This window comes from Dipteris shenzhenensis, chromosome 2 (assembly GCF_047967505.1).
Source record: "Dipteris shenzhenensis isolate YYH24624 ecotype China chromosome 2, Dip_SZ_1.0, whole genome shotgun sequence".
Taxonomy (NCBI): domain Eukaryota; kingdom Viridiplantae; phylum Streptophyta; class Polypodiopsida; order Gleicheniales; family Dipteridaceae; genus Dipteris; species Dipteris shenzhenensis.
In genome coordinates this window covers 22,963,733-22,991,347 of record NC_141597.1, presented here as the reverse complement: position 1 = coordinate 22,991,347, position 27,615 = coordinate 22,963,733, and the positions used below count along the sequence as shown (strand labels likewise).

Below are 27,615 nucleotides of genomic sequence, written 5' to 3'. Positions count from 1 at the left end.
TTCCCATCCCATATCCCTTTCCAACATGCACACACACACACCCCCACAGGTCCTGCAAGAAACTGTCTCTAAGATTTCAGCATTAAAAATATTACAAAGGCTATCTTCTTCAGCAAGAATGCATCTTACATGATACAAAGGAGAGATTGAAGTATTGGATGTTAAAAGTAACATCTTCCCTTGTGCATCTATTGCCATTTCATGGCGGGGTAGCTCCAAATGATTCATCTGACAGAATCTATCAGGAGACAAAATGACAAGACCTTGTTAGCCTATAACTAAAAACTCTAAGCGTTCCACGGCTAAAAGGAGAAAGAAATACCACTATGCAATCCCAATTGCTAACCTGCTTGCATCTTGCTCTTCAATAATCTGACCTTGATTATGCAAACTCCATTCAAAAACCTGTTGAAACAATATCTGTAAAGTTCAGCCTTGAACTCTTGTTACGTTTCAATACATGCAATCAAAGACTATCATAAGTCAATGTAAACGCAGGAATGGATTTTGTTTATTTTTTTGAAGCATATGAGCTTTTCCCATTTACAGTTGGAGAAATGACCTTCCCATCAGACCCAAGGCTGAAGATGCTTGCTTGATCTGGGCCAAATTTCACACAACTAACAGACGAATCATGAGCTGGCCAGCCTGTAATTGGCAGGCTTGCATTTGTGTCTTTGCATATTAAGGATTTCTTTAACAAGACGTTGTCAAGTGGCAAGAATTGATCTCATGGCCTTGGATGTCAAATTTAAGTGGCTAAATACAGCAGGTTATCCCAAACCAGAAACATGTGAATTTACAAAAGGATACCAAAAAGATGTATCATGCCATCTGTTGCTGCTGCTGCCAGTATTTTCCCATTGTGGTTGAAACAAACAGAGGTGACTGCAGGTGGATCTTCACCCAAAGGTAGATAGGTCTACAGGAGAGTCAGCAGCGCTCAGCTCTTCAATTGAACAAAAAACCATTGGAACTTACTTTTACAAAAAGTACCAAGACATTCACGGACTTATTACACAATAGAATATATTGCCTCATCGTACCAGAGGCTTCCAAGTCTTCATATTCCAGATACTTAATGAGGCAAAACCCATGGATTCAATACCTTGCCTTCCAGACCTGAAAGGCCCACCATTCCAGACAATGATAATTAGATAATCTATAATATAAAACTGCTTGCAATCACAAGATCAGAAAAAGCAAGCATCGACTTGAATTTAACATTTTATTTCATTGTTAAAGGATTGCCCAGGTTGCAATCATCAAACAATACATTTCTACACTCAAGGTTTGAAAAGAGCGATAGAAGACCAACCAGCATTCTAAGTACAATTTCTTTGTAAGCATTTCGACACATGCACTGGACACTACACAACCAATTACTGAAACTCGCATAAAACTTACTTTCAGGACATTATAGGAAGCTTTAAAATTCAAAATTCACACAACTATTGGATCTTGGAGGCTTTGGTTGTATAGAGGTTCCCCTATTAGATCCTTGTAGTGGGATCTAGGGGAATGGGAGTGGATAGTTGCAGGGCACCGAGAGAAGAGCATCCCCTTCTTTCGTTACACTGTCAAAAATGCTAGGAGATTTCAGCTCAGTTGTAGAGGCTGGAGGTCCTCTAGAGCTCCTCATTGGGATACTTTTCAGATTTTTCCAGAGATGCAGAAAAACTTTTAGAGGAGACTTTGGAAATCCCTCAGAATAGGAAAATCACGTTATTCATCTGGCTTACTATTCATGGAGGGATTGCAGTGAACCTGTGGTGGATATCCAGGTTCGGGGCTAACCCTACATGTCCTTGATGCCACTCAGCAGTTGAGTCAGTGTAGCACTACCTTTGGGAGTGCACTCAGGCGAGGACGATTTGGAAGGGTGTTGCTAGGATACTTTGCATTATTCATAGACCACCCTCCTTCATGACCTGGGGATCAGTTGCTTGGTTGTCACTCACTGGTCCACAAGCTTTCTTCGAGGGACATGACATGGACACAGCTTTTTTTGTTCGATGACACCTTGTGGAGTCATGCTCCCTCCGGGATGTTCCGTTTACTCCATTCAAAGCTCCCCATGCTTCTATAGACACAGAGATTCTAGCTAGTATTACAGCATGGCATATTTGGAGAGCCAAATGTACAGAGGCTTTGGAGGAAAAAAAAAATCACACAGCACATAGGATAGATAGGTAAAGAAAGGAGCCTCCAATCTCAGATGGAAGATGAAACAAGTGAAGGGACTCCCCTCTTCACTTGCCGAACATAAGACAAAACTGACTCTCTTAACTGAACTATGGACGAAGCTCCTTTACAGTATCATCGTCTTTCCACTGTCAAGAAAACAAGATTAGAACACCTTCTATGAATTTCAAGTATCCATATGATGCCTACTCCAAGTTGAAATGGACTTAGCGCAGCACAGGTAAGCAAGAGGCAGAATCACTTCCATCTTGAGGTATGTTAGTACCTTAAATTGGGCACCAGGTTGGCCGGTCTGCTTGCAAATTGTAGGCCACACCCATGATGTGTGTGCAAGCTAGTAAATAGACTGTGCATCCAAGACCAATATAGAAGCAACAATAATATATTTCTGTTCGTCCATAAACTAGACACAATACAAAAGAGGTGCAGAGTCCCACCAAAACGTGGTCCTCTGATCTTACCAAAAGTCCTCCTACCATCTGCCTGGAACCTCTAGATCTCTGAGCCCGCATGCTCCTCTGAGGGCTTATGTAGACTTTCTGTCCAGTGATCCCTTCCACCTTACTGCCCGGTAGTCAGCCTAGGTGGGCAGCCTCTCTTGAGCTAAGTTTGCAGCTTCTTGTAGGTCTCCTTCACCTCCTTAATATAGGCCCAAGGATGGTCCTCCTGCTGCTCCTTCCTGCTCTCTGAGGGCTGCTCCAAGTGATGCCAAGAAGGGGCCCAAATGGCCCCGTTTATAAGGGCTGAACCCCTGCCAAAATAGCCAACTGGTAGGGGGGAAATTGGCCGACCCCCTACCCGACTTCTCCTAATGCCTATAAAGTCCCCCCTTGTGGGGCACATTCCAAGAGTTTAGCTGGACCTGCCTTGGCCAGTGGCAGTCTGCCACTGGCCCAGGCAGGCCTTCCCTTCTTCCAACCTATTTTCCAGGCCCATATGCCTTCCAAACAGCCACCATATTGATGCGCCTCTTCCTACCTCTGTTCTGCCTCTTGCCGGGATCCTGCAGACCTGCAGAACCGCTCCAAACAGTCCGTACATCTGTCCACAACCCTCCATACAGATCCCGTGCCCTGTTGATGTCATCCTCCTGGCCATGCAGCCCTTGCTTGCCCGTTTCCCTGTGCAGTCCTGTCCTTTCCAAGCATGGACAGACTCTGGAAACTTCTGTGCCAGATCTGCACTCCATGGTGGTTCTCCTTTGCCAGGTTTTTCCACTCTTTCTCTGCTGCCCACATGGCAGCCCATGTGCTGCCCATGTGGCAGCCCCATGTCCCAATCTAGTATCCTATGGTCCACCCCCCCGATGCACTCCTCATTTGGGGGCTCACAGGTGGGGAGGTGACCGACCCTAATCCAACAAGAACTGCCTATGTAGCATTTTGTGGGCAAATATGGGCCTATGTGCTCAAGAAGACCTCATGGATGTGATGCGGTGGCAATCTATCATGAGAAATCATTGTGCATGATGACAAGCGTAGCTGCTATTGACTTCAAGAATATTGAAGCATAGAATTGAAAGTAGATGTACTCACATGCAAGAAAAACACCTCAAACAGTAAAAAGTGCAGCTCATTTCTCGCGAAAACCGAATCATTATTGAATCTTGATGTTCTCTTCTAAGGCTGCTATGACTTCACAAATTGAGTAACCAACAAGATAAATCTAGCTTGAGTCAGAGAAACAGCTCATCAAGGGGGGTTTGCAAGGAATGGAAAAGGCCTTTGATCTTAGTTATGTCGGTTAGAATATAATATATCATCAAGGTCAGTCATTACATACTATCAAGTTCATAAGTTGGAAGTGGTTGGGAAAAGTAAATGTAGTCATACATGATTTTCAGAACTTTAATGTTAGAGACTCCTTTAGTTTAAGGTCAGGCTTTCTAGGGTTAAGCCTAGTAAATAAAAAACTCTTACTCAGTTTTAGTAGTATCCTAGTCATTTTGCGAAAGATGCCTCTTTTAATGAGATCTTCCTTGTGTGGCAAAACTTGCAATATCTTTTCTAATAGTAAGCTCATGAAGAGAGCAAGGCATGTCGATTATTAGCAAGAGACCTCGGCAAAGATTAAACAAGACAAGCAGTCCAACATGATGAGTTATTGCCAATCAAAACTCTCAATTGGAGGCATGCGATACCTAAAAAGTTCTTGATGTACAAGTTCTCATTATGACATAGTCACATATTGTTTGTCTTGGACGGAGCTTCAATTGTGCTTTCCATATATTTCCTTCGACATCATTATCTGTAGCATCATGAACTAGCAAGAAGGAAGTTGTAGCACGACAGATGTTTGCTGCTATGGAAAAGGCTGTGGTGTGCAACTACGTTTTCTCATGTCTTGCTTTTGTATCCGGAGGTTTATATGCATCTAAAAATGATTAGTGATAATCTTCGATTGATGCAAGACCCGACCATCATCTCCGTCAATAGCCGCCTTTATTGCCTTTTGTTCTGGTGCACCTGCAGACTAGGTGTTTCCAAAACGTTTCCATGTTTCAGAAACACTCCAATTTTGGAAATGCTGGGAAATGGTGTTTCCTATGTCTTTTGGAACTTTCCTGCAATTTAGCCTCGAGTCTGCCTGCTCTGGAGCAGCATCTTGCGAGGGAAGAGATTGACTTATGTGCATCCATTGTTGTCTTCCATTAAGGTCAAAGGATAGATACTAGACAGCATACCCCAATGAAGAAGCTGCAGAAGCAAAAACCGGTTCCCACGGACTACATTTCAAGTCCAAGATCCTGGAGAGCATGTGAAAAAAAGGTCTTCAAGTAAGCTAGATGTGCAAAGAATCACTGACAAGCATGAAAACAATTGCATTAGAAGAAAACTCCCATATAAACACCTCTTTTCCATTACATTCAAGATGGCAATCCAGTAGGACAGATTTTGACCTTGGATATGCTGCATCAGTGGTCAAGTCACACACAACCCGTTTTGCATCCACACTCCAGGCCTTTATGCCTCGCTCTGCTGTGCCTATAAGCAGCTATATCACCATGACTCAATAAAAGTTCGATCCAATTTATTGACACCCAAAAAGGTCAGCCTTAATGCTAACCAGATCATAAGGTGAAAACGAATGTACAACACACAAGAGCTGTGAATCTGGCTTGTACCAGGCGATCAGACTTATAGTCCCATTCTAGAGACATAACCTCAGCCCCGCAATATATAGTTGCATTTCGTGAAGTTGACGATGCCGAATCACAGTTCCAAATTCTGCATGAGTATACACATCATAAACAGGTTCCACCATACAAGAAAATAATTAAACACATCATTAAAACATTCCACCTTACAGTCCCATCAATTGAAGCACTGGCAACGTTGGCTCCCCCAGCCGAGAAACGGCATTTGCTAATTGGGCTTGTGTGACCAGAGAAGTTTTCCTGGAAAGAAAACATGTACTTATCTAAATTTCAGCATGTTACGCATCTGATGCCTCATACTCAGAAACCTTTACACAACATTATTGGTAGAAACAATTACTCTGAGAAGATGATCTAATTAAGAATCTAACTTTTTAGGAATCAGCCATCACCTGAGATGCAATGGAGACTTCAGGGAAGTCGTCTTCTAGCCAGATGCCAACAATGCGATCTGTAAATTTCAATACAAGTAAGAACACACTCAAAAGCTCTAAAATCTAAGCACTTTAGTGTACACTTGTTAACATGACACGATTAATAAGTCTACAATGCTTTTTATCATAATAAACACCTCTAGCCATCTTGGACTATGCAGCATCAGTAATTTGAAGACAAAGGATCCTAGAGTTAGATAGGGAGGTTTATGCAAAGGTATTAATGCCATGGGTAGCTTCATTTTGCATGTGGGCCTTCACTATTTGCCATAATGTGGCTTATCAATGTCATTCACACTGTTTTAATCAGGAACACTTTCCCCCATTCAAAAGCCCTGTTCTGTATATAATGAGATATATCCGTTTGGAAGCAACCCAGCCAGCAGATTGATCATTGAAGCAGTGTAGAGGATGCACAAGCAAAAGGAGGAGGTCTATAAATCTGTGGAAGAACTCCAATATAGCAAATATAGAAGGTGGCAGCTATCCAAGCAAAGGGGAAGAACAAGGATACCTAAAAACAACCAGGGGCAGAATCAAGCAGAGATGTGGAGAGAAGGTTTACACACTCCATGCAAAGGGAGAAAACATGGCATCAAAATTCCCATCCTTTATATTGCTTGCGCACAGCCCTCAAGCCAGCTTTGTAACATTGGGCCATGTCAAAGCCACTTACTCTGCTGCTCATTGAAATGTCCAGGCAAATCCAGGAAATGCCCCAACTCATGCCTCATAACGTTTCTACTGCCTTTAAATGTTATGTCCCTGAAGACATACACATAAGCTAATAACCATCGGAATTTCCTAAGATTAAATTCAGGTTGGGCAAAGAATGAGGTCTAGATATGTCCGCCTAAAACCTTTCATAGGTAAGGCATTTAGACTCTCCTAGATAACAAAATATTGAAGACTGTCTAAGATTAGCTGGGTTGTGGGTTTATTGTGGTGTCACCGCCCTTGTGAGTAGCTCTCACAAGGGGCATCCTTTTGCTTTCGCCTAGATAAGGCGATGCCATTCTTGTTGGAGGTACAAGGTACAAGACACCTTGTTTACTATCTATGGTATGGGTCAAAATCCTTTGCTATAGAAAATCAAGCAATCTTGAGTTGATGTCAGCAAGAAGCCAGCATTTGTGGACATTTTACTCCATGGACAAATTGGCCTTAATCTTTCATTAAGTCCTCTCGAGCAATTAGAGCATCAGTTGAATATATGTCTAATTGTGTTCCTTATATGATGACAGCTCGAATGGCTCGTCTTAATAATTGAGATTTTATTTTTTTTTGCAAAAAAGAGACTTCTATTAAGTAAGAAAGAAACTCGCTAGAGCAAGCTCTGTGCCGAAATACAACATGCTGAGCATGTAATAAAAAACACCTCAGAAGAATGAGGTAGAAAGAAACCAAGGCTGAGGCTGAAAATGCCAACTCAACCCTGTAGAAGTCTCAGCAAAGAAGGGAGAATCTCTCCAATCTCTGAGAAAAGCAACTCTCCTGGAGGAGGCTGCTCGAGAGGATCCCTGCATGGTCGCCCAAATGGCCATCAGAGTGTGTACCGTATCTGTCCAAGTACTGGCCAAGATCTGAGAAGAGTGAACCTGAGAACCCTCCAAAGCCTCAGTGCATCTGGCTCTCCAAATGTGCCATGCTGCAATGCTAGCTAAGATCTCCCATGGAGGGTCAACCGAGGAATGAGCAGCCCTGAAGAGGGTGGCCGGAACATCCTCTAGAGAGCACGACTCCATAAGGTGTCGTCGGATGTGAAGAACCTGTCTGAGGGGGGGGGGGGTTCCTAACACTTCCGGAAGTATTACCGGAGGCCTAGGGCCATTAGTGCGAGAAGCGAGTAAGACATGCCATAAGTGTCACGGATGGTATGTAGGCGACGGATGGTATGTAGGCGAGTGCTTGTCGATGGTGTCAACTATGTGCAAGCGGTAGATGGTGTCAACTATGTGCAAGCGGTACAAGTGCTGAAGTGATGTGAGCAAGAAGAAGACCAAAGCGGAACAACATCACGAAAGCCAACCCTCGATATGAACGGCAAGAACTTCAAGCACATGACACAGGTCCGTTGTACCAGGTGAAGGGAGAGGAGGGGGGGGGGGGGGGGGGGGAGAATCACAACGGAAAGAGATTTTAGAGTAGCGAGCAGAGATGGAGAGTAGCATAACTCATCAGAAAGCAAGATGACTGATACACCCCTAGAAGATACACACGAGGCGAGCTCTTGACTCTAGCCTCTCACTCCTTCACTCCCGCCTCTAGCCCCTGCCAGAATGTCCCGCTCCCCTTTCCCTTTCCCCCTCTTCACCTCCTCCTCCTCTGCTCCACCCCCCGCTACCAATCTCCTCTCCTTCTTCCTATTGGATGTCTTCTTGCACCCTTAGCCATTCCACCGTTTGTGGGCCGCTCTGTCCTTGATGGCTTCCGCAACACTCCAGCCTGTTCTGGGTCAGTGAATCCCATGCTCCATGTGTTCTCCTGTCTATTCCATGCGCTCCTGACACTAGTTGGTTGAGAGGGTTGGTGCACCACCTATGCCTCTTAATTGTTGGACTGCTTCCCATGTGCACCAACAGGTGTATCCCGTGTACCATTGCGCCAGTACTTCCCTCTGATTGACTTTGACCATGGTGAGTCGAGGTTGAGGTTTGGCACTCTTCGGTCATGTATTGCTTCCGTCATACCCAAGTCATATCCAAGTCAAGTCATGTCCAAGTCATGTCCATGTCATGTCCATGTCAAGTCATGTCCAAGTCTGTTCCATGTGACCAAGATGTGAACATATGTGAACACGCTGCGACTAGGTATGACCAAGGTCTAACAACTTGGCATGTTGCTGAGGTGACCATGACGTGACCCAGGTGTGACTCTTGGTGGGTCGCCATAAACTTTGAGTACAACAGATCCCCCGCCACTATCACTCACCATCCCGGTGAATGACTGAGGATCTGTGTGAGAGAAAGTTAAATATAAATTACAAATAAGAAAGTGACCTTGTGGTTGACATCCCAAAACTGAAAAGAAAGGGCTCATGGCCTTACAACTGTAAAACTGAAAAAAAAACTGGCTCATGGCCATACAACTCCAAAATTCCTTATTTACATGAGAATCCAAATGTACAGAGCTCGCAAAAAGAAATGCCGAACTAAAAGATCCAGGAGCTACTGCTTGCTGGATGAAGGTCAGGGAGGGGGAGGGGGTGGGTGTGGTGGGTGTGCTGATGTTCCGGGGCTGGTCCTTGCCTCTTCCTCGACTGTGTCCATGAGGTTGCGGATGTCCTCGTATTTGGATTTATATCTGTGGTAGCCAGACCTGTAATGATCACATCAAGATTTGAGAGCAGCATTTTCAGCTTGCAGCCCATGGAAGTTGTCCTGCAACTTGGAATGTGAAACTTGGAGATGGTCCTCCTCCTCGAGAATCTGCTTCATCTGACTCCGCACCACCTCCACCTGTTGATCCACAGTATGCTTATCCTCTGCGAGTGAGGTGTATCTGTCCTGTAGGGCTGCAAGCTCCCTCTGGATCTCAGCCTGTTGGGCTGAATGATTGTCCTCCAAAACTTTCTTGCTGGCTGTCCACTCTGCATCCTTCGCTGCAAGACATTGCTGAAACTCGTCCTGCTGAGTTTTACACGCAGCCTCCCTTGCTTGTAGAGTTGCTCCCCACTCCGCTTCTTTCACCTGCAATGTTGTATCCCATTCTTTATGCATGCTGGCTACCTGCTTCTCATGTTCCAAGCGGAGGTGTTGCTTCTATGACAGAAGCTTGCAAACCTGACCCGTAGTATTAAAGAGGGAGGCACCCATCTGAATGAAGTTGTCATCTATAATGCGCTGAGCCATATGAAGGGATCTTTTAACCCATGCATACCTGTCCCAATAGGTCATTCGGTCAGCCATGTCAATGAGTTCGCCATATTCCTCGAAGGCTGCTTTCATCCCCTCTTGCTCTGGGTCCTCGAGAGCTGCCACTGGAGCCAGTGTGTCGATGTCTAGGTAACAAGTTGGAGCTTGGGATACTTTCTTGTTGGAAGCGATTATCTCTTGCAAGGGAAGTGTGAAAATTTGGTCCAGGTCCTCCTCCTCCATGCAAACAGGAGACCGCTTCTGCTTTAATGCATACAGCAGCCGTTTGTGTTCCTGGCTCTATTCCTCTATCTGGGCCTCATGGGTGAATAGATCTCCCAAGGAGGATGCGAAGTAGGTATCCAACATATCATGTTGAGGAAGTGGAGGACAATCCGCTTGAAAAGGTATCTTACCCCCAGCAAAAATAACCTCGCCAGGTCGAGTTTCCAGTAAGTCATGTTCAGCAGCCTCCATACTTGGTTCAGGGGTCAGTCGTCGAGACACCCGTGGTGGTGTCTTCGCGTCACCATTGGCTCCCAAAGTAAGATTCAAGTTCAATAACCTGTGTCGCTCTGATGCCTCTCCATCAAGAGATCCCAAAGTAGAGGTGCATGCTGCCATAACTTCTGTCGATGGATCCCCCTGAGTTGGGGGGCCAATGTGCATATCTTTGCACCCTACTGACCCTGATGAGATGATCGGAGGGGGAATGGTCATGACTGCAGGGGAGGTAAGTGGTAATGTCATGCCATGGTGGGTGAGACCTGAGGAGGGCAGGGGAGTGACCGGAAGAACATCATCAGGGAAATCAAAATCTGCCTCGAAGGGGATGGATGGGGAGGCGACTCCTGCATGAGCAACGAATGACAAAGCTCCAGAGGCTGGCCCAAGAGGGGATGGCTCAGAAACATGTGCTGCAGATGTGGGTGGAGCAAGAGTGGGTATGGAGACTGGAGAGGAAGAGAGGACAGAGACTGATGCAGCAGAGGCCGAGGATGCTGGGGCCGCACTAAGAGCCAGTGGAGCTGATCTCAAGTGGGGGATCATAGGGGCGGAGGGTGGGCGGTGAGGAGAAGATGAAGTATGTGAAGGTGGAGGAAAAAGTGCAGGCGTTGCAGCGCGCCACTGGTGCAAGAGGTAGGTGAGGTGAGGTCCACAAGTACAGGTGTGTGTGCCTCTGCGTGTGCGATTTCAAACAGTGGCCCGGAATGTTGAATAGAAGAGGGATGCAAAATCATACTGAGTGTGGTGAAGAGAGCATTGAGAGCAGGACGGATACCTTTCGTGATGTAGTAATGCCCGGGTGCTGAATAGAAGCGAGTGAAGAAGTAGCGTGTGATCACTGCTTCTCTGCTTCCACCTTCCAAAACCTTTTTGCAATCATATCCCCTCCTGTTGGGTTTGCACTGTGAAAGGAATGAAAGGAGATGTGGTGAATCGTCGGAAGGAGGCTGAATAGGGAGAGAAGGGAGCCCCATGTACTGTGAAACCAAATTGGGTGTGAGAAGCTGCCTCGAGCCCATGAACTCAAAAGTGTCTGTGATAGTCATAAGATCTGATGAATCCTGTACACAGTTCCACATCCACAGGAGGGAAGATGACCTTGTCGAACTCAGTTAGACACAGGGTCTGGATCTCGGAAGATGTCAATACCGAGGATAGTTTGAGGTTTGGATCAAGAAGAGGTTTAAACATAACCCGAATGTGGGAGAGAGGAGGGGTGGTTATCGAAGGGCTCTCTGTTGGCCCACCCGACCCTTCTGAATGTGGTCTCCGTGCAGAAGGGGTGTAACCTCAGCCCCCATGGTCGGAAGAAGAGGCACTGGAGCTCTGAGAGTGGAAAAGAACCCCCCGCTACTGTCTTGATTGCGGTGGCTCTCCATCCGAGATGATAGTGATGTCCGGACCAAGATGGGGATGCATCACTGATGAAGTCGGCCCTGCTAATGAAGTCGGCCCTACCGATGAAATTGGCCTTGCTGATGAAGTTAGCTCTGCTGATGAAGTCGGCCTTGCTGATGTAGTCGGCCCTGCTGTAGAGGCTGTAGGCATGGGTTAGGTCATGTGCACTGCAGAGGCTGCCTGAGACGTCATGGCGGTATAGAAAGGGATGAAGAGCTTATCTCTGGGCAACCGTGGCTTATACTTGGACTTCTTCTCGAGCATGAAGAAGAAACAAGAGGTGAAGTAGAAGCTAATGACGAAGCAGGAAGGGGAGCTGATGACGAAGCAGGAAGGTGAGTGATGACGAGGCAAGAAAGGAAGCAGGAAGGGAAGGGGAGCTGATGACGAAGCAGGAAGGTGAGTGATGACGAGGCAAGAAAGGAAGCAAGAAGGGAAGGGGAGCTGATGACGAGGCAAGAAGGAAAGCAGGAAAGGAAGGGGAGCTGATGTCGAAGCAGGGGGTGAGCTGATGACAGGAAGGGAAACTGATGACGAAGTAGGAACTGAGATGATGACAAGAAGGGGAGCTAAGGCAAGAAGGTGAACTGATGACGAGGCTAGAAAGGAAGTAGGAAAGGAAGGCGAGCTGATGACGAGGCAAGAAGGAAATTGGCCAGGTGGTAACGAGGAGGGGAGTCGATGACGAGGTCCAGAAAGGAAAGCTGGCGAGGTGATAGTGAGGAGGGGAGCTGATGACGAGGTCTGCTGAGAAGGGGATTAGCAACCAGAGTGACTGCAAGGAGATGGAGTCAAGGAGAACGCAAGAGGAGAGAGGTGGAGCTGGAAAAGATGGAACACAATGGAGAGGTGGCGCAAAGTGGAAGAAGAGAGGTGGTGTAGTGGGTTGGAGTTGGCCCAGGGTGGCGCAGAGAGTGGAGATGGCGCAGGGTGTGGAGGTGGGCAAGGAGCAGGAAGCTGGCACAATTCACTAGAAGAGGGGCTGCCAGGAGGTGGAGATGCGATCCAAGGCAAGATGGTGGAGCAGGGAGAGCTGCGTGCAAGCAAGAGGGGCTGCTGAGATGGAGTTGCGATCCAAGGTCAGGGCTGCCAGGAGGTTGCGCTGCAGATTTCGTTAATCGAGAAAGCTGCAGGAGAATTCACCGATGGAGGGAAGGGAGCTGGAGAATTCGCTGAAGGAGGGGGGCTGCAGGAGAAATCGCTGATGGAGGGAAGGGAGCTGCGAGAGCTGCGTGCAAGAAGAGGGCCTGCTGAGATGGAGTTGCGATCCCAGGCCAGGGCTGCCAGGAGGTTGCGCTGCAGATTTCGTTGATGGAGAAAGCTGCAGGAGAATTCACCGATGGAGGGAAGGGAGCTGGAGAATTCGCTGAAGGAGGGGGGCTGCAGGAGAAATCGCTGATGGAGGGGAGGCTGCAGGAGAATTCGCTATGGAGAGCGAGGGGGCTGCTGTCGTTGAAGGAGGCTGCAGGAGAATTCACCGATGGAGGGAAGGGAGCTGGAGAATTCGCTGAAGGAGGGGGGATGCAGGAGAAATCACTGATGGAGGGGAGGCTGCAGGAGAATTCGCTATGGAGAGAGAGGGGGCTGCTGTCGTTGAAGGGGGCTGCAGGAGAATTCACCGATGGAGGGAAGGGAGCTGGAGAATTCGCTGATGCAGGGAGAGGGGGGGGCTGCAGGAGAAATCACCGATGGAGGGAAGGGAGCTGGAGAATTCGCTGATGGAGGGAGAGGGGGGGGCTGCAGGAGAATTCACCGATGGAGGGAAGGGAGCTGCGTATAGTTTCGTTGGAGGGGGGGACAGCCACAAATACACAACCAAAGAGAGCCAAATTTAGGAAAGTAAGCCAAAAATAGCATGAGTGGGCTGTAAGATGCGATGGATGAGCTGATCCCAAGGATCCACGCTGAGTTTAGCCAAATGCTAAATATAGCACTGGTCGGAATTGGGAGGTGAGATGAAGGACCGACGCTGAATTTGGTGGCTAAATATAGCCTTGGTGGGAGGTGGTAGGCGAGAGAAAAAGCGGTGTGGGCAAGAGGAAATATTTGAATGAAAATGGTGGGAAAATCGGAATTTGAATTTTATTTTCTCCTGTATAGGCCATTGGACGAGTGTGTCATAGGGGTGAATGAGGCTGAATGAGGCTGAAGGAGGGATGAACCAAGGGTGAACCAAGGATGAACAAGGGGTGACATTGGTGTGCCCATGGGTGACTGAGGGGTGAACAAGGAGCGGCAAGGAGTGACCTAGGGTGAACAGGGGAGGAACAAGGGGTGACATAGGGAGGAGCATAGGTGACAGAGAGTGAGCTTGGGGGGTGACATAGGAATGAACAAGGGTGAACTAGGAGTGAACAGGGGTGACCTAGGAGTGAACATGGATAACAGAGAGGTGAACATGGGGAGTTGACCTAGGAGTGAACAGGGGTGACCTAGGAGTGAACAGGGGTGACCTGGAGGTGAACATAGGTGACAGAGAGGTGAACATGGGGGGTTGACCTAGGAGTGAACAGGGGTGACCTAGGAGTGAACAGGGGTGACCTAGGAGTGAACATGGGTGACAGAGAGGTGAACATGGGGAGTTGACATAGCAATGAACAGGGGTGACCTAGGAGTGAACAGGGGTGACCTGGAGGTGAACATAGGTGACAGAGAGGTGGACATGGGGGGTTGAGATAGGAGTGAACAGGGGTGACCTAGGAGTGAACAGGGGTGACCTGGAGGTGAACATAGGTGACAGAGAGGTGAACATGGGGGGTTGACATAGGAGTGAACAGGGGTGACCTAGGAGTGAACAGGGGTGACCTGGAGGTGAACATGGGTGACAGAGAGGTGAACATGGGGAGTTGACATAGGAGTGAACAGGGGTGACCTGGAGTGAACAGGGGTGACCTGGAGGTGAACATGGGTGACAGAGAGGTGAACATTGGGAGTTGACATAGGAGTGAACAGGGGTGACCTAGGAGTGAACAGGGGTGACCTAGAGGTGAACAGGGGTGACAGAGAGGTGAACATGGGGAGTTGACATAGGAGTGAACAGGGGTGACCTAGGAGTGAACAGGGGTGACCTAGGAGTGAACATGGGTGACAGAGAGGTGAACATGGGCAGTTGACATAGGAGTGAACAGGGATGACCTAGGAGTGAACAGGGGTGACCTAGGAGTGAACATGGGTGACAGAGAGGTGAACATGGGGAGTTGACATAGGAGTGAACAGGGGTGACCTAGGAGTGAACAGGGGTGACCTAGGAGTGAACAGGGGTGACAGAGAGGTGAACATGGGGAGTTGACATAGGAGTGAACAGGGGTGACCTAGGAGTGAACAGGGGTGACCTGGAGGTGAACATAGGTGACAGAGAGGTGAACATGGGGGGTTGACATAGGAGTGAACAGGGGTGACCTGGAGGTGAACATAGGTGACAGAGAGGTGAACATGGGGAGTTGACATAGGAGTGAACAGGGGTGACCTAGGAGTGAACAGGAGTGACCTTGGGTGACAGAGAGGTGAACATGGGGAGTTGACATAGGAGTGAACAGGGGGTGACCTAGGAGTGAACAGGGGTGACCTAGAGGTGAACATAGGTGACAGAGAGGTGAACATGGGGAGTTGACATAGGAGTGAACAGGGGTGACCTGGAGGTGAACATGGGTGACAGAGAGGTGAACATGGGGAGTTGACATAAGAGTGAACAGGGGTGACCTAGAGGTGAACAGGGGTGACCTGGATGTGAACATGGGTGACAGAGAGGTGAACATGGGGAGTTGACATAGGAGTGAACAGGGGTGACCTAGGAGTGAAGAGGGGTGACTTGGAGGTGAACATGGGTGAACAGGGGTGAACAGAGGTTCAACCTGAGTGACAGGGGTGAAGAGGGATTAAGGAGAAGTGTGTGTCAGAGAAGGCAAGGGCGGTTTCCGTCTTGCCAAAGAAGGAGAAACTCAGTTTTTATTGGTCTCCCACCAAAGAGTGCAACTGGGAAGAGAGTAGAAGCTTGACAGGGTTAGGAAAGGGAATACATTGTTGTTGTTTTTTTTTTCTTTTGAATAAATAGAAATTCAACTAATAGGAATGGAAATCCTTATCCAAAGAGAGAGAGAGTCAATGTGGATGATACTTCTTTACCCGTGAGCCATTTACAGGTGCTGGTAACTTCTTGCCCTAAAAGGTGGCCAAATAAACCCCTCCACTGGGAATAATCCTTGTGATAAACAAGGGCCCTGTCCAGCCACTGACAAATTTGGGTTTATGCTTCAGGATCTTACTGGAATATAACAAGACCAAGCTGCCAACTTGGAATTCCCTCCTCCTGAGATTTCTGTCATGCCATGCCTTCTGCCTTCTTTGCCAGACTTCCTGAGCAAGGATCGCTCCACGACGATGTTCATCCAAGGCTTCAAGATCCCATAATCTCTCAAGTGTGCATGCCTCCAAGTTATCATCCATCTCTGCCATGACCCTAGTGGTCTTCATGTGGAACTCATAGGGCATAACCGCCTCCAAGCCGTAAACTAGCTGGAAGGGTGAATATCCAGTGCTAGCCTTGTATGTTGTTCTATAAGCAAAAAGAGCGGCTGGTAGTAGAATATCCCAATCTGCCAAGGAATGAAGGCATAACCGAGCCACAATATGAGACATGGTCCGATTGGAGCTCTCAGCCAAACCATTGGCTCGAGGGTAGTATGAACTAGAGGTCTTGTGAACAATTTGCAGTTGGGTGATGAGGTCAGTGATGACATCATTGAGAAAGTGGGTACCTTTGTCACTCATCAATTCCACAGGACATCCAAACCTAGAAATGATTTGATCATACAAGAATGAGGCCACAACTTGAGCAGTGCAGGTCTTCGCTGCCTTAGCCTCCACCCATTTAGTGCCATAATCAGTAGCAATCAGAGCATACTTGTTCCCTCTTCGAGTTGCAGGAGAGATGGGTCCAACAAAATCCAATCCCCATCTATAGAAGGGTGGTACAGGGCTGGATGGCTGAAGGGGAAGGTACTCCCGTCGGGTAGGCTTCGGCCCCCCTCTTTGACATGAGTCACAGCGGCGCACATAAGCATAGCAGTCTTGGAATAGCTTTGGCCACCACAACCCAGAGCGCATTATCTTTCTAGCAGTGGCCTCTGGTGCCATATGACCTCCCCCCATTCCTGAGTGAGCCTCCTGAAGGATGGCTTGTATTTCATGAGGGAGCACGCACCTCCTTAAAATGTGGTCCTTCCCCAACTTGTACAGCTGACCCGCGATCAGTTGAAAGGAGCAGCCTGAACAATCTGCCTCCGCTTTTGTGCTGGAGTTAACCCTTTGGAGAACTCGCCTGTAGACAACAAGTGTACAATGTTTGCATACCATGGGGGAAAGCAGTCCACAGCAAATAGGCAGTCATCTTTTGGTACTGTGGCATCGACACGGAAGAGGCCCGCATCTGGAAGGTCATCATCAACTCCTATGGCTGCTTCACCTGAAGAGATCCTTGACAAGTGGTCTGCTGGTTGATGCAATCGGCATGCTCTCACTAGGATGTCAAAGTCAAACTCTTGAAATAGGAGAATCCACCTGCTCACTCTCCCCCCAAGCGTTGGTTTGTTCAGTCAGTACTTGCGAGCTTGATGATCACTAATGATGATAAACTTACTGCCCAAGAGATAGTGCCGATACTTTGTCATGGCATAGACCATGCCCAAGCCCTCGCGTTCAGTGGTGCTATAGTTTCTTTCTGCTCCATTGAGTTGTTTGCTTGCGAAGTACACAGGTACGTCGAGTTTGTGCTCTTCATCTGGTTGGGCCAATATCGCCCCAATCGCCAGCCCACTTGCATCTACATGCACATGAAAAATGACATCCCATTGAGGTTGCCGCAAGATGGGTGCCTTTACTAGACGATCCTTGAGGTTGTCAAACGCCAGTTGTTGAGGTGCCGACCAGTTGAAGGACTGCTCCTGCCGAAGGAGTTCCGTCAACGCCACCGCTATGTCGGCATAGGACCTGATGAATCTTCTATAATAACCCACATGTCCCAAAAAAGACTTGACTTCTCTGGGTGTGCGAGGAATAGGCAAGGTCAATATCACTTCCACCTTTGCTCGGTCCGTGGTCATTCCCTCAGCCGAGACGATGTGGCCAAGAAGAACCCCTCGCAAGGCGAGGAAGAAGCATTTGTCCGGATTCAAGCACAACCTAGCTTCTCTGCACTTATCAAAAACCCACATCAACTTACTCATGTGATCAGTCTGAATAGCAGGTTCGAGGTGAGAAGCATTCTTACCATTGAACACAGAGAAGTCATCCAAGAATACCTCAAGGAACTTTCCGATGTTCTCTTGGAAGAGTTTGGTGACAAGACGTTGAAACGTGGCCGGTGCATTGCATAGACCAAAAGGCATCATTCGGTAAGCATAAGTTCCCCATTGGGTGACGAAGGTAGTCTTTAACTGATCTTGCTCTCGCACCCGAACCTGGTTATACCCACTGTATCCATCCATGAAGGAGTAGAGAGCATGACCAGCTACGGTTTCTAGCACCCTGTCAGTGAAGGGGAGAGGAAACCTATCCCGACGTGTGGCGGTATTCAAACTCCTACAGTCGACACAAACTCGGAGTTTTCCAGTCTCTCTTTTGGGCACCACTACGATGCCACTAAGCCATTCGGAGTAGTCAACAGGGTAGATCAACCCTGCTTGCTCCATCTTTTGAATATCAGCATGGACAGCCTTGCCATAGTTAGGATTCATGCGATATGGTCCCCTGATCACCGGCTCTGCTTCCGGATATAGATCGATGCGATGTTCCATGAACTCAGTGGGTACTCCCTTTAAATCCTTATATGACCAGGCAAAGACATCAACATACTCTTGAAAAAAATCAGACAATGCAGCTAGGAGATAGTCATGTTTCCAGACCCAACTGGCTACCTTAAGATGTCGTGGTTGGTCTTCTGTCCCTATGTTCAGATACCTCCAAACCCTGGCATGGTCAACCTGAGGTATGCTTCCTGATGTGGAGTTGTTCGGTTCTTCTACTCCCACTGCTGGGTGCGCAGGAGAATCATCCAGAGAAAAATTCCCCACTACTTCTTCCATCCAAGAGCTCGGATAGGACGGTTGGGTGTGTTCTGGAAATGGTTGAAATGTAGAGGCAGCACTTGGGCCCATTCTCTTCTTTCCTTTTTGTGCTTGCTTGAGCATTCCTCTGTATGGTAGTCCAACCACCTCGTATGTAGTTTCATGAACCTCCTCTGTCGTTGGGGGGTCAGCTTCTGACATATAAAAGTCGAGTAGAACAAGGTCCGCGACATCTTCTTCTCCATATATGCTGTGGGCTTGCCTTGAAGGTCTGAAGTTCCAGACTCCAGTGTGAATGTGGACGGCTCCTTCAAATTGTCCGGTCTCTTGACCCCTCCTAGGTTGGTCAGGTTGCACAATGGATTCAATAACCCTTGCAAGAGTCATTTCCGGCACCGCCTGCCTTTGAATGACATCAGTAAGTAGGTGGTCATCCTCTTCTTCTGCAGATCCATGAGTGTCTTCTCCAATACCATCATTGTGCTCAGCCAACCCATGATCTATGTGGTCATCTTCTTCTTCCATAGATTCATGAGTGTTCTCTTCAAGACCATCATTATGCTCCGCCCGCTCATCATCTTCTTGCATAGCATCCTCTTCCTCCTCTGTTGTGACCCCATGGTCATTTTCTTGGTGTGAGGCATCCATGTCGTGTGCCTCCATTGCTTCCATTGCTGCTTCATGGTCTTGTCTTAGAGTCACCCTGGTGGCCTCGCCACCACTTGGTCTGGTACTTGCGGACATCATTCGCTGATACATGTGGGGATTATTAAGAAGGCCAAAAGCCATCCGTTCATACATGAGATCAGCCAAACCAGGTGGTGAAGAGGCTTCCTGGCTCACCTCTTGCGCATTCCGTGAAGTACAAAGACGGGCTTCAGGATCCTCTTCTGGACACAACTCCACCATGTTGATGGCTAAGGATCCCAGGGCCCCCATCCAATCCAAGATGACAGCTTCTTCCTCATCTGGTCTAGCATGTTCCAACAAGTACGTCAAGCTCTCACCATCATCTCGTGCTGCTGTTACATAGGTTTCACCTTGGAAGGGTGAGTCCTCCACATAGGCCAACTCTTCTTTCTGTAGGGGCCAATCCCCAAGTGCCCATCGCTCCTCTTCCACCCCTTCTTCTTCTTCAAAATCCTCTTCCCCAAGTTCCACAGGTCGGTGACGGGCCCTTCCATTAACCATGTCTATTTCTAAGGATGTGGATCCCAAAGGTAGTCGAACTTCATTACTTGACCAATCTTGAATGGCCTTTGCTGAGCGTAACCATGGTCTACCAAGAAGTAGAGGATAAGTCTGCTCACCCTCCGTCATATTAAGTACAACAAAATTGGACAGGAATGTAACTCCCCCAATCTTCATGTGAACACCTTTTACAGCCCCCATAGGCTTCACCTTGCGTTGATCCGCCATGCGTACTTGAAAATGTACGTCAGTTGTCAATTTCAAACCCAGTTGTTGAAGAGTACCTCTCGGCATGATGTTTACTGCTGCCCCACCATCCAAGAAAACATCTTTCAGCTCCACCCCATTGATCTCCACTGCGAGCTTGCGACTTTGTTCACATGTGAGGGCAGCATAGGCCGAGCAATTGTCTAATGTTACTCCATCTTGAACTGTTACTGTCTCTGGTGTGGGTCCGCCCTGAGCAGATCCCCTTTGGCACCCTCCTGGCATGCGATTCACAAATGCAATAGTCTGATGCTTGATATGTGGAGACAATTGACAGAGTTGTCGTAAGGTGATATTGGGCCTAAAATCCATCAAGTCATCCATCAAAGAATAGGGCTGGACAGTAGCAGCAGCCTTTTGTGCCTTCATCCGCCGAGCTTCTGGCCGAGGGTCGAAGCTCACGCGAGGGAGAGGAGGTGCCTCTGGATTCTTAGTCAATATTTCGTGTGGTGACTCTCCCATCATCCATTTCCCCTTTTCTTGGGCACTACTAGGCTTCACCCCTTTTTCCTTCTCTTGCTTCATTGTGCTTCCTGAGTGGAAGGTGGATGGGCCTGCCTGCGACTCCTCACGTTTTTGCCCTAAAGTTGTCACTTCTGTTGCAAACCTCACTATTCTGGACTTGCGGGAAGGAAACTGAGGTGTGACGCCTTCATCTTCATAACTAGATTGAAGATCTTTGGTGACACTCCTGACCACCTCCTGATACCTTGAAGGCATAGATTGCTCACTTGGAGCTGAGGTAGTTTTAGAGCTATTGATAGGTCTTGATGGCTATGGGGCCCTTCGGGTCCTTTCTAATCCAGTTACAGGAGAGGACAAGGGTGATGCAGTCCTGTGCCCACTGTCCACCTTGGAGGAAGGAGGTGGGGATGCTCCTCTAGTGACTGAGTTGGTATTAGTTGGTGATGAGGCCTCCGATATTGATGTTGAGTCATCCTTACTACTGTCACCCTTCATTTGTGACCTAGTCACAGCTCCCAACACTGCACCAATCAAATGGGGTTTGTCACCCTCCCCCGCCACTACTACATCAACCATGTTGACTTGCGATGTTGATTCCCTTCTGCCATTGGGACAATCTCTGGTGTAGTGGTCATTTGTGTTGCACTCTGTACAAGAGGGTCCCCCGAATGGTTGTGTACAATCATCTTGGTAATGGCCGTACTCGCCACATCTATAGCACATGATGGGCCTGCGAAAGTTGGTACCTCTGCCTCCACGTCCACCTCGGAACCCACCCCGTCGACCGCGGATATAAGGAAGTCCATATCCACCCCCTGACATAGGTGGTTGATACTGTGCATAGTAGGGTCGAGGATAGAAGTATGGAGCCCCAAATTTACTAGGAGTAGGAGCTTGGAGCAAAGGAGGATTAGGAAGTAGTGGAGGTGGAATGATAGGATGGGTGGGTGGTTCACGTGCCTTCACAGGGGCTGAAGCTAGGGGTACTAGCCCTGAAGTGGTCGATGCAGCTTTGTTGATTGTAGCCACCAGTGATTCTCCAATTGGATACTCCGGCAGAAGCTTCCTCAACCCCTTAAGATACCTACACTCGGAGGCATCATGTCCATGAATTTCACAAAATGTGCAAAAGGAGGTCGGGGTGGGTACCTTACGCTTCGATGGACATTCCCAGTAGCCATGGCCAAAACCCTTGCAGTCGGTGCACCAAAGACCACTTCTTATCTGAGCTTCAAAGGGTGACGATCCATCCACTTTTGTTCTGTCTTTCAGATCTTCTTTGATTTCTTCTAATTCCTTCTTGAGTTGCTGCCATGCCTGTGAGCCCTCTTCTCTCGGAAGTTGGGCGGTCTGGGCGGGTGTTGAGGCCAAACTTAACCGGGACCGTTCCATCTTCACCGCTTCCCTCAGAAATTCTTGTAGTGAGGCATGCTCAGGAAGTTTGTCAACCAGCCTTATAGCAATGGTGGAGGGTAAAGCCTTCAAAAACCACCCCTTCATGACCGCGTCATTGGGTGGCACCGACATCTTTGCCGCCAAGACCCTCATCCTTGTGTACATCTCAGAGATGCTCTCTCCAGGCTTCATGGTGTCACTGGATAACTCTTGGACAATCATGTGTTTGATTTTTCCAACTTGAAAGTGCGTGAGAATTCCTCCCTTAGGTCTGTCCACGTCTGGAAGTGGTCCGGAGGAAATTGACTGTACCATATATCCGCGGCATCCTCCAATGACGAGGGAAAGATGTGAAGGAACGCATGCTCATTCTCCACACCTTTAGCTCTACATGCTGTGAGGAACTTCCTCACATGAGCTTCCGCATCCTCATGGAGGTGGCCTTTGAACTTTTGAGTCTTCACGTGGACCTTGTTGAGTAGCTCGAGAAGTCTAGCTCTGTCTGGAGGACTGAGAACGGCCATCCCCACCCGAGAGGTTGGAGAGGATGCAAGAGTTGGAGGGAGTCCCGATGGGGCTGTAATGAGTGTTGGTGCTCCCAAGGAGGAGACCACCCCGACAACTCCTCCTATGGAGGACCACAATGGAGAAGTCACTACTGATGTAGTCATAGAGGAAGTGTACACAGATGGTAGGGCGTAAGTGGGGGGTCTTGGTGTTGCAGAGGGAAAGGGTGAGAACATGGAAGATGTGGGGGTGAAAGAGGATGGGAGAGCATTTGGGAAAGAGAGGGACGGAGTTGAAGTCATGGATGAGTAGGCAGAAGGGAAGGAAGGAGGTGGTGGAAAAGGCAACACCGGTGTGGATGGAAAGGGAGATGAAACCATCATGGCAGGTAAAGGCATGGCCGGAGCAAAAGTACCCCCCAATGGAATAGATGTAGAAGAAGGATTAGCTAGGAGCCCGGAGCTATGCATAACAGATGAGGTAGCAGCTTGTCCACAAGAGGTTGAGGCGGGAGCAGATGGAGTCACCACTCCGGTAGAAGAGGTGGTTGATGAAGACATCGTTGCACGAGGAGGAGAGGGGCTGCCTTGACCTTGATGAGTCCCTGAGGAGTCCTCGTCCTTAGTACCCTCTTCTTTCACCTATTCTTCGCTTTGCACTTCTTCTTCTCCGGAGTCCGGATCTGACCACCAGGGTTCCTGTTGGTCCAAGTCAATGAGAGTGTCGATGAAGTTACTTGCTCTGGCTACTGCTCCAATGGGCTCACTTTGTGCTCGAGTTGAGGACTTCGCAAAGTTACGTCGCACGTAATGCTTCTTGTACCTAGTTTGGTCTGCCGGAAGTCTTTTCTCCACTCTGCTCAAGTACCTCCTAGTTCTCTCACTAGCTCCTTCAAATGTTTCAGAACTACTCGGCATAAGACCTCTCTCACTCGTGCTACTCAACACCAGCAGTGTCCCACCGTGATCGCCATAAACTGTCTGAGGGGGGGGGGGGTTTCCTAACACTTCCGAAAGTATTACCGGAGGCCTAGTGCCACTAGTGCGAGAAGCGAGTAAGACATGCCATAAGTGTCACGGATGGTATGTAGGCGAGTGCTTGTCGATGGTGTCAACTATGTGCAAGCGGTAGATGGTGTCAACTATGTGCAAGCGGTACAAGTGCTGAAGTGATGTGAGCAAGAAGAAGACCAAAGCGGAACAAAATCACGAAAGCCAACCCTCGATATGAACGGCAAGAACTTCAAGCACATGACACAGGTCCATTGTACCAAATGAAGGGAGAGGAGGGGGGGGGGAGAATCACAACGGAAAGAGATTTTAGAGTAGCGCGCAGAGATGGAGAGTAGCATAACTCATCAGAAAGCAAGATGACTGATACACCCCTAGAAGATACACACGAGGCGAGCTCTCGACCCTAGCCTCTCACTCCTTCACTCCCGCCTCTCGCCCCTGCCAGAATGTCCCGCTCCCCTTTCCCTTTCCCTCTTCACCTCCTCCTCCTCTGCTCCACCCCCCGCTACCAATTTCCTCTCCTTCTTCCTATTGGATGTCTTCTTGCACCCTTAGCCATTCCACCGTTTGTGGGCCGCTCTGTCCTTGATGGCTTCCGCAACACTCCAGCCTGTTCTGAGTCAGTGAATCCCGTGCTCCATGTGTTCTCCTGTCTATTCCATGCGCTCCTAACACTAGTTGGTTGAGAGGGTTGGTGCACCACCTATGCCTCTTAATTGTTGGACTGCTTCCCATGTGCACCAACATGTGTATCCCGTGTACCATTGCGCCAGTACTTCCCTCTGATTGACTTTGACCATGGTGAGTCGAGGTTGAGGTTTGGCACTCTTCGGTCATGTATTGCTTCCATCATACCCAAGTCATGTACAGGTCAAGTCATGTCCAAGTCATGTCCATGTCATGTCCATGTCAAGTCATGTCCATGTCAAGTCATGTCCAAGTCTGTTCCATGTCAAGTCATGTCCAAGTCTGTTCCATGTGACCAAGATGTGAACATATGTGAACACGCTGCGACTAGGTATGACCAAGGTCTAACAACTTGGCATGTTGCTGAGGTGACCATGACGTGACCCAAGTGTGACTCTTGGTGGGTCGCCATAAACTTTGAGTACAACAGAGCCCAAGAGGAGTCATGTCTCTCAAAGAAAACCTGGGGCTCTGAAAGAGTGAGCCAAGCCACTGATCCCCTGGTCATATAGAAGGGGAGGCGAACAAAAGTGCTGAAAAGTCTTGCAATCCCCTTCCATATGATTGTCGCCTGTCTGCAATCCCAAAGGCAGTGTTGTATTGTCTCAGAAGCAGAAAGGCAACGAGAGCAAGTACGGTCAGCCCCAAACCTGGATCTCCAATGGTTCACTGCTATCCCACCATGAATAGAAAGCCAAAAGAAGAGAGTGATTTTTCTATTCTGGTGGGATTTTCAGAGCCTCTGCCAAAAAAATTTCTGCAAGTCAGCGGAAATCTGAAAGTTCTCCCAATGAGGAGCTCTGGTAGGCCTCCAACCCCTAGAGCTGAGCTGGAATTTCCTGGCATTATTGACCGTGTAACGAAAGAAGGGGATGCCCTTCTCTCGGTGCCCTTCATCTATCCATTCCCATTCCCCAGGGTCCCACTGCAAAAACTTAATTGGGACACCTCCATAGAGCCACATCCTCCATGAGCCCAAGGCAATGAGAAGCGGGTCAGGATCCAAGTACCACTGTGAAAGAGAGCCATGCTCCATGAAGCCCACTATCCTGACTGTCTGAAACGATACCTCCAACAAGATATCTTCTGTGGATTTGGACAGCCTGCTCCCCGAAGAAACATCAAAGACTAAGGCATCCTCATGTGTGTCATGAAAAGCAATCACCTGTAAAGGAACTCCCAATCTGAAAAATGCCCCCATCCAGGTGGAGCAAGAAATAGGCATGTCATCTGTGTCCACCCAATCCAAAAGCAAGGCTGCATCAATCTGCAGGACTCTCCCTGCACTTCCTCTGAGATTAAGAACCATCTGTGCCTGTTGGTCTGCAGGAAGCTTCCTGAATGCTTTGCATGCTCCCACGGTAGAAGCAGGGCCCCTCTCCCATCTTGGCCACTGCATGTAAGGAGAAGCTCCAAGTGGTCTGCCATACTTATCCAAAATACTGTCATTCCACATGATAGGCTGCCTTTCAATCTCTTCACGGGTGGATGGGGGAATCCTGCGAAGTGTACTCCTGAAGCTGGCCCATGCTTTCAGGATAGCAAACATAAGAGGGGAAGAGGAAGATCTGAGGTGGGCTGTGGTGAAAACCCATATGGTGCTATGTGTCCAATCCTCTCCTGAAGTGGGCGTGCGAGACTGTATGCATCTAATAAAGAAATCCTTCCAAGGCTCTTGCCGTAGCATAAGTCCTCTCACAACGACCTTGCAGAGTAAGGCTCTGCACTGTAGATCTGGGTCGATGATATTCAAACCCCCTTCTCTTGTAGGAAGAATCAAGGTCTCCCAAGCCACCCTGGCTGTAACATCAATTGTGCCATCTAGACCACTCCATAAAAAGTTTCGTACGGGCCTCTTAAGCTGAGTGATACAATCCCTAGAGTGGCACCAACAGGAACAAACAAACCACGCTGTGGCTAGAAGAACCTGATTAACCACCACCACCCTGGAAGCCAAGTAAAGTTTGGTTGAGCTCCAGAAAAGGAGCTTTCTTCTGTGCTCTCCAACACCGGAGCAAACTGCTGTAAGAGAGAGATGCCCACCCCAACCTGGCAGCCCAAATATCTAACAGAGACGCCCCTCTATACCCAAGTGAAGGCAATATCATTACCCCAATCCGGGGTGTCACCATCACAAATCCAAAAGCCATTGGATTTATGCCAATTAATGTGTGCACCTGTAGCCGTGCAAAATAAATCCAAGGCTGTCCGGAAGGAAGTGAGTGTCCTGGGGGTGGCATCCAAAAAAACAGCTGTGTCATCTACCAACTCACTATCCAGGAGCTCTTCTTCCCGGCGGATAGGAAGCCTCAGCCCATAAATATCAGCTTGAGATCTAAGGTAGATACGTGCAAAATAAATCCAAGGCTGTCCGGAAGGAAGTGAGTGTCCTGGGGGTGGCATCCCAAAAAACAACCGTGTCATCTGCCAGCTCACTATCCAGGAGCTCTTCTTCCCGGCGGATAGGAAGCCTCAGCCCATAAATATCAGCTTGAGATCTAAGGTAGATACTCATAGCTTCCGCCACAAACAGAAAAAGAAAAGGGACAAGAGGACATCCCTAGTGAACTAATCTGAAAATCTGAAACCTGTCCCCTCTTACCCCCCAATGAGCACCTGGCTATGGGTTGATCTGTAGAGAGACGATACTCCTCTAATCCATGCATCTGAAAAACCAAAGCGGGATAGAGTACCCTCTAAAAAATCCCAGTCTACTCTGTCATAAGCTTTCTCAAAGTCCAAGAGTAGAATGGCCAACCTCTGGCGGCTCTGCATGGCCCATTATGAGGCCTCCCAAAATGAGAAAATGTTATCAAATATACTTCTGCCATGCACAAACCCTGTCTGAGTGTCATGAATCAAATTTGAAAGAAAAACTTGTAGCCGCAGACTGATGGCTTTCGCCAGAATCTTGTAAAAAGTGCCCAATAGAGTGATGGGTCTCCATTGAGACACTAGATTCCTATTACCCCCCTTTGGGATGAGATGAATGAGACCATCTGTGAGTGAGTCCGGCATCTCACCAGAGTCCCACACGCCCTGCAGGGCTGATGTGATGTAATCACCAATCTGCTCCCAAAAAGTAATAAAAAAGGAGGGGGTAAGTCCATCCGAATCTGGGCACTTGTCCTTGTGAAGGGCAAGTAATGCAGTCTTGAATTATGCATTGGTAAAAGGTGCATCTAGAGAAACATACATCTCATCCTTCACCAGGACAGGGATACACTACCAAATAACCTCTCTGACATCATCTATAGCCTGTGTGCCCGGATCTGCAGTAAGAAGAGATGCAAAATAATCTGAAGCTACACGCATGACAGCATCAGGATCTGACTGTAACACCCCGTCTGAGTCAACAAGCTGCGAGACACTATCTCTACTATGTCTGGGCTCATGAGTGGAGAAAAAGTGTTTGTTGACCCTACCACCCATCTGAATCCAAAAGGATTCCCGTGCATGAAAGGCATATTCTGC

General features: G+C 48.3%; 1 protein-coding gene across 3 annotated transcripts in view; it reads right to left on the bottom strand.

Annotated features, from left to right (window-relative positions):
• The window catches only part of LOC147904497 (uncharacterized), a 184,686-nt gene that overhangs the window by 84,767 nt on the left and 72,304 nt on the right, over positions 1-27,615 (bottom strand). For all 3 annotated transcript variants that reach the window (XM_087386848.1, XM_087386837.1, XM_087386843.1), the window contains exons 5-14: positions 5,755-5,813; positions 5,508-5,602; positions 5,330-5,432; positions 5,105-5,199; positions 4,889-4,951; positions 1,047-1,122; positions 814-922; positions 563-675; positions 347-405; positions 130-238 (exon numbers count right to left, since the gene is read on the bottom strand). In XM_087386848.1, the coding sequence (XP_087242974.1) occupies positions 130-238; positions 347-405; positions 563-675; positions 814-922; positions 1,047-1,122; positions 4,889-4,951; positions 5,105-5,199; positions 5,330-5,432; positions 5,508-5,602; positions 5,755-5,813 (881 nt within the window). The remainder of the gene's footprint in view (positions 1-129; positions 239-346; positions 406-562; positions 676-813; positions 923-1,046; positions 1,123-4,888; positions 4,952-5,104; positions 5,200-5,329; positions 5,433-5,507; positions 5,603-5,754; positions 5,814-27,615) is intronic.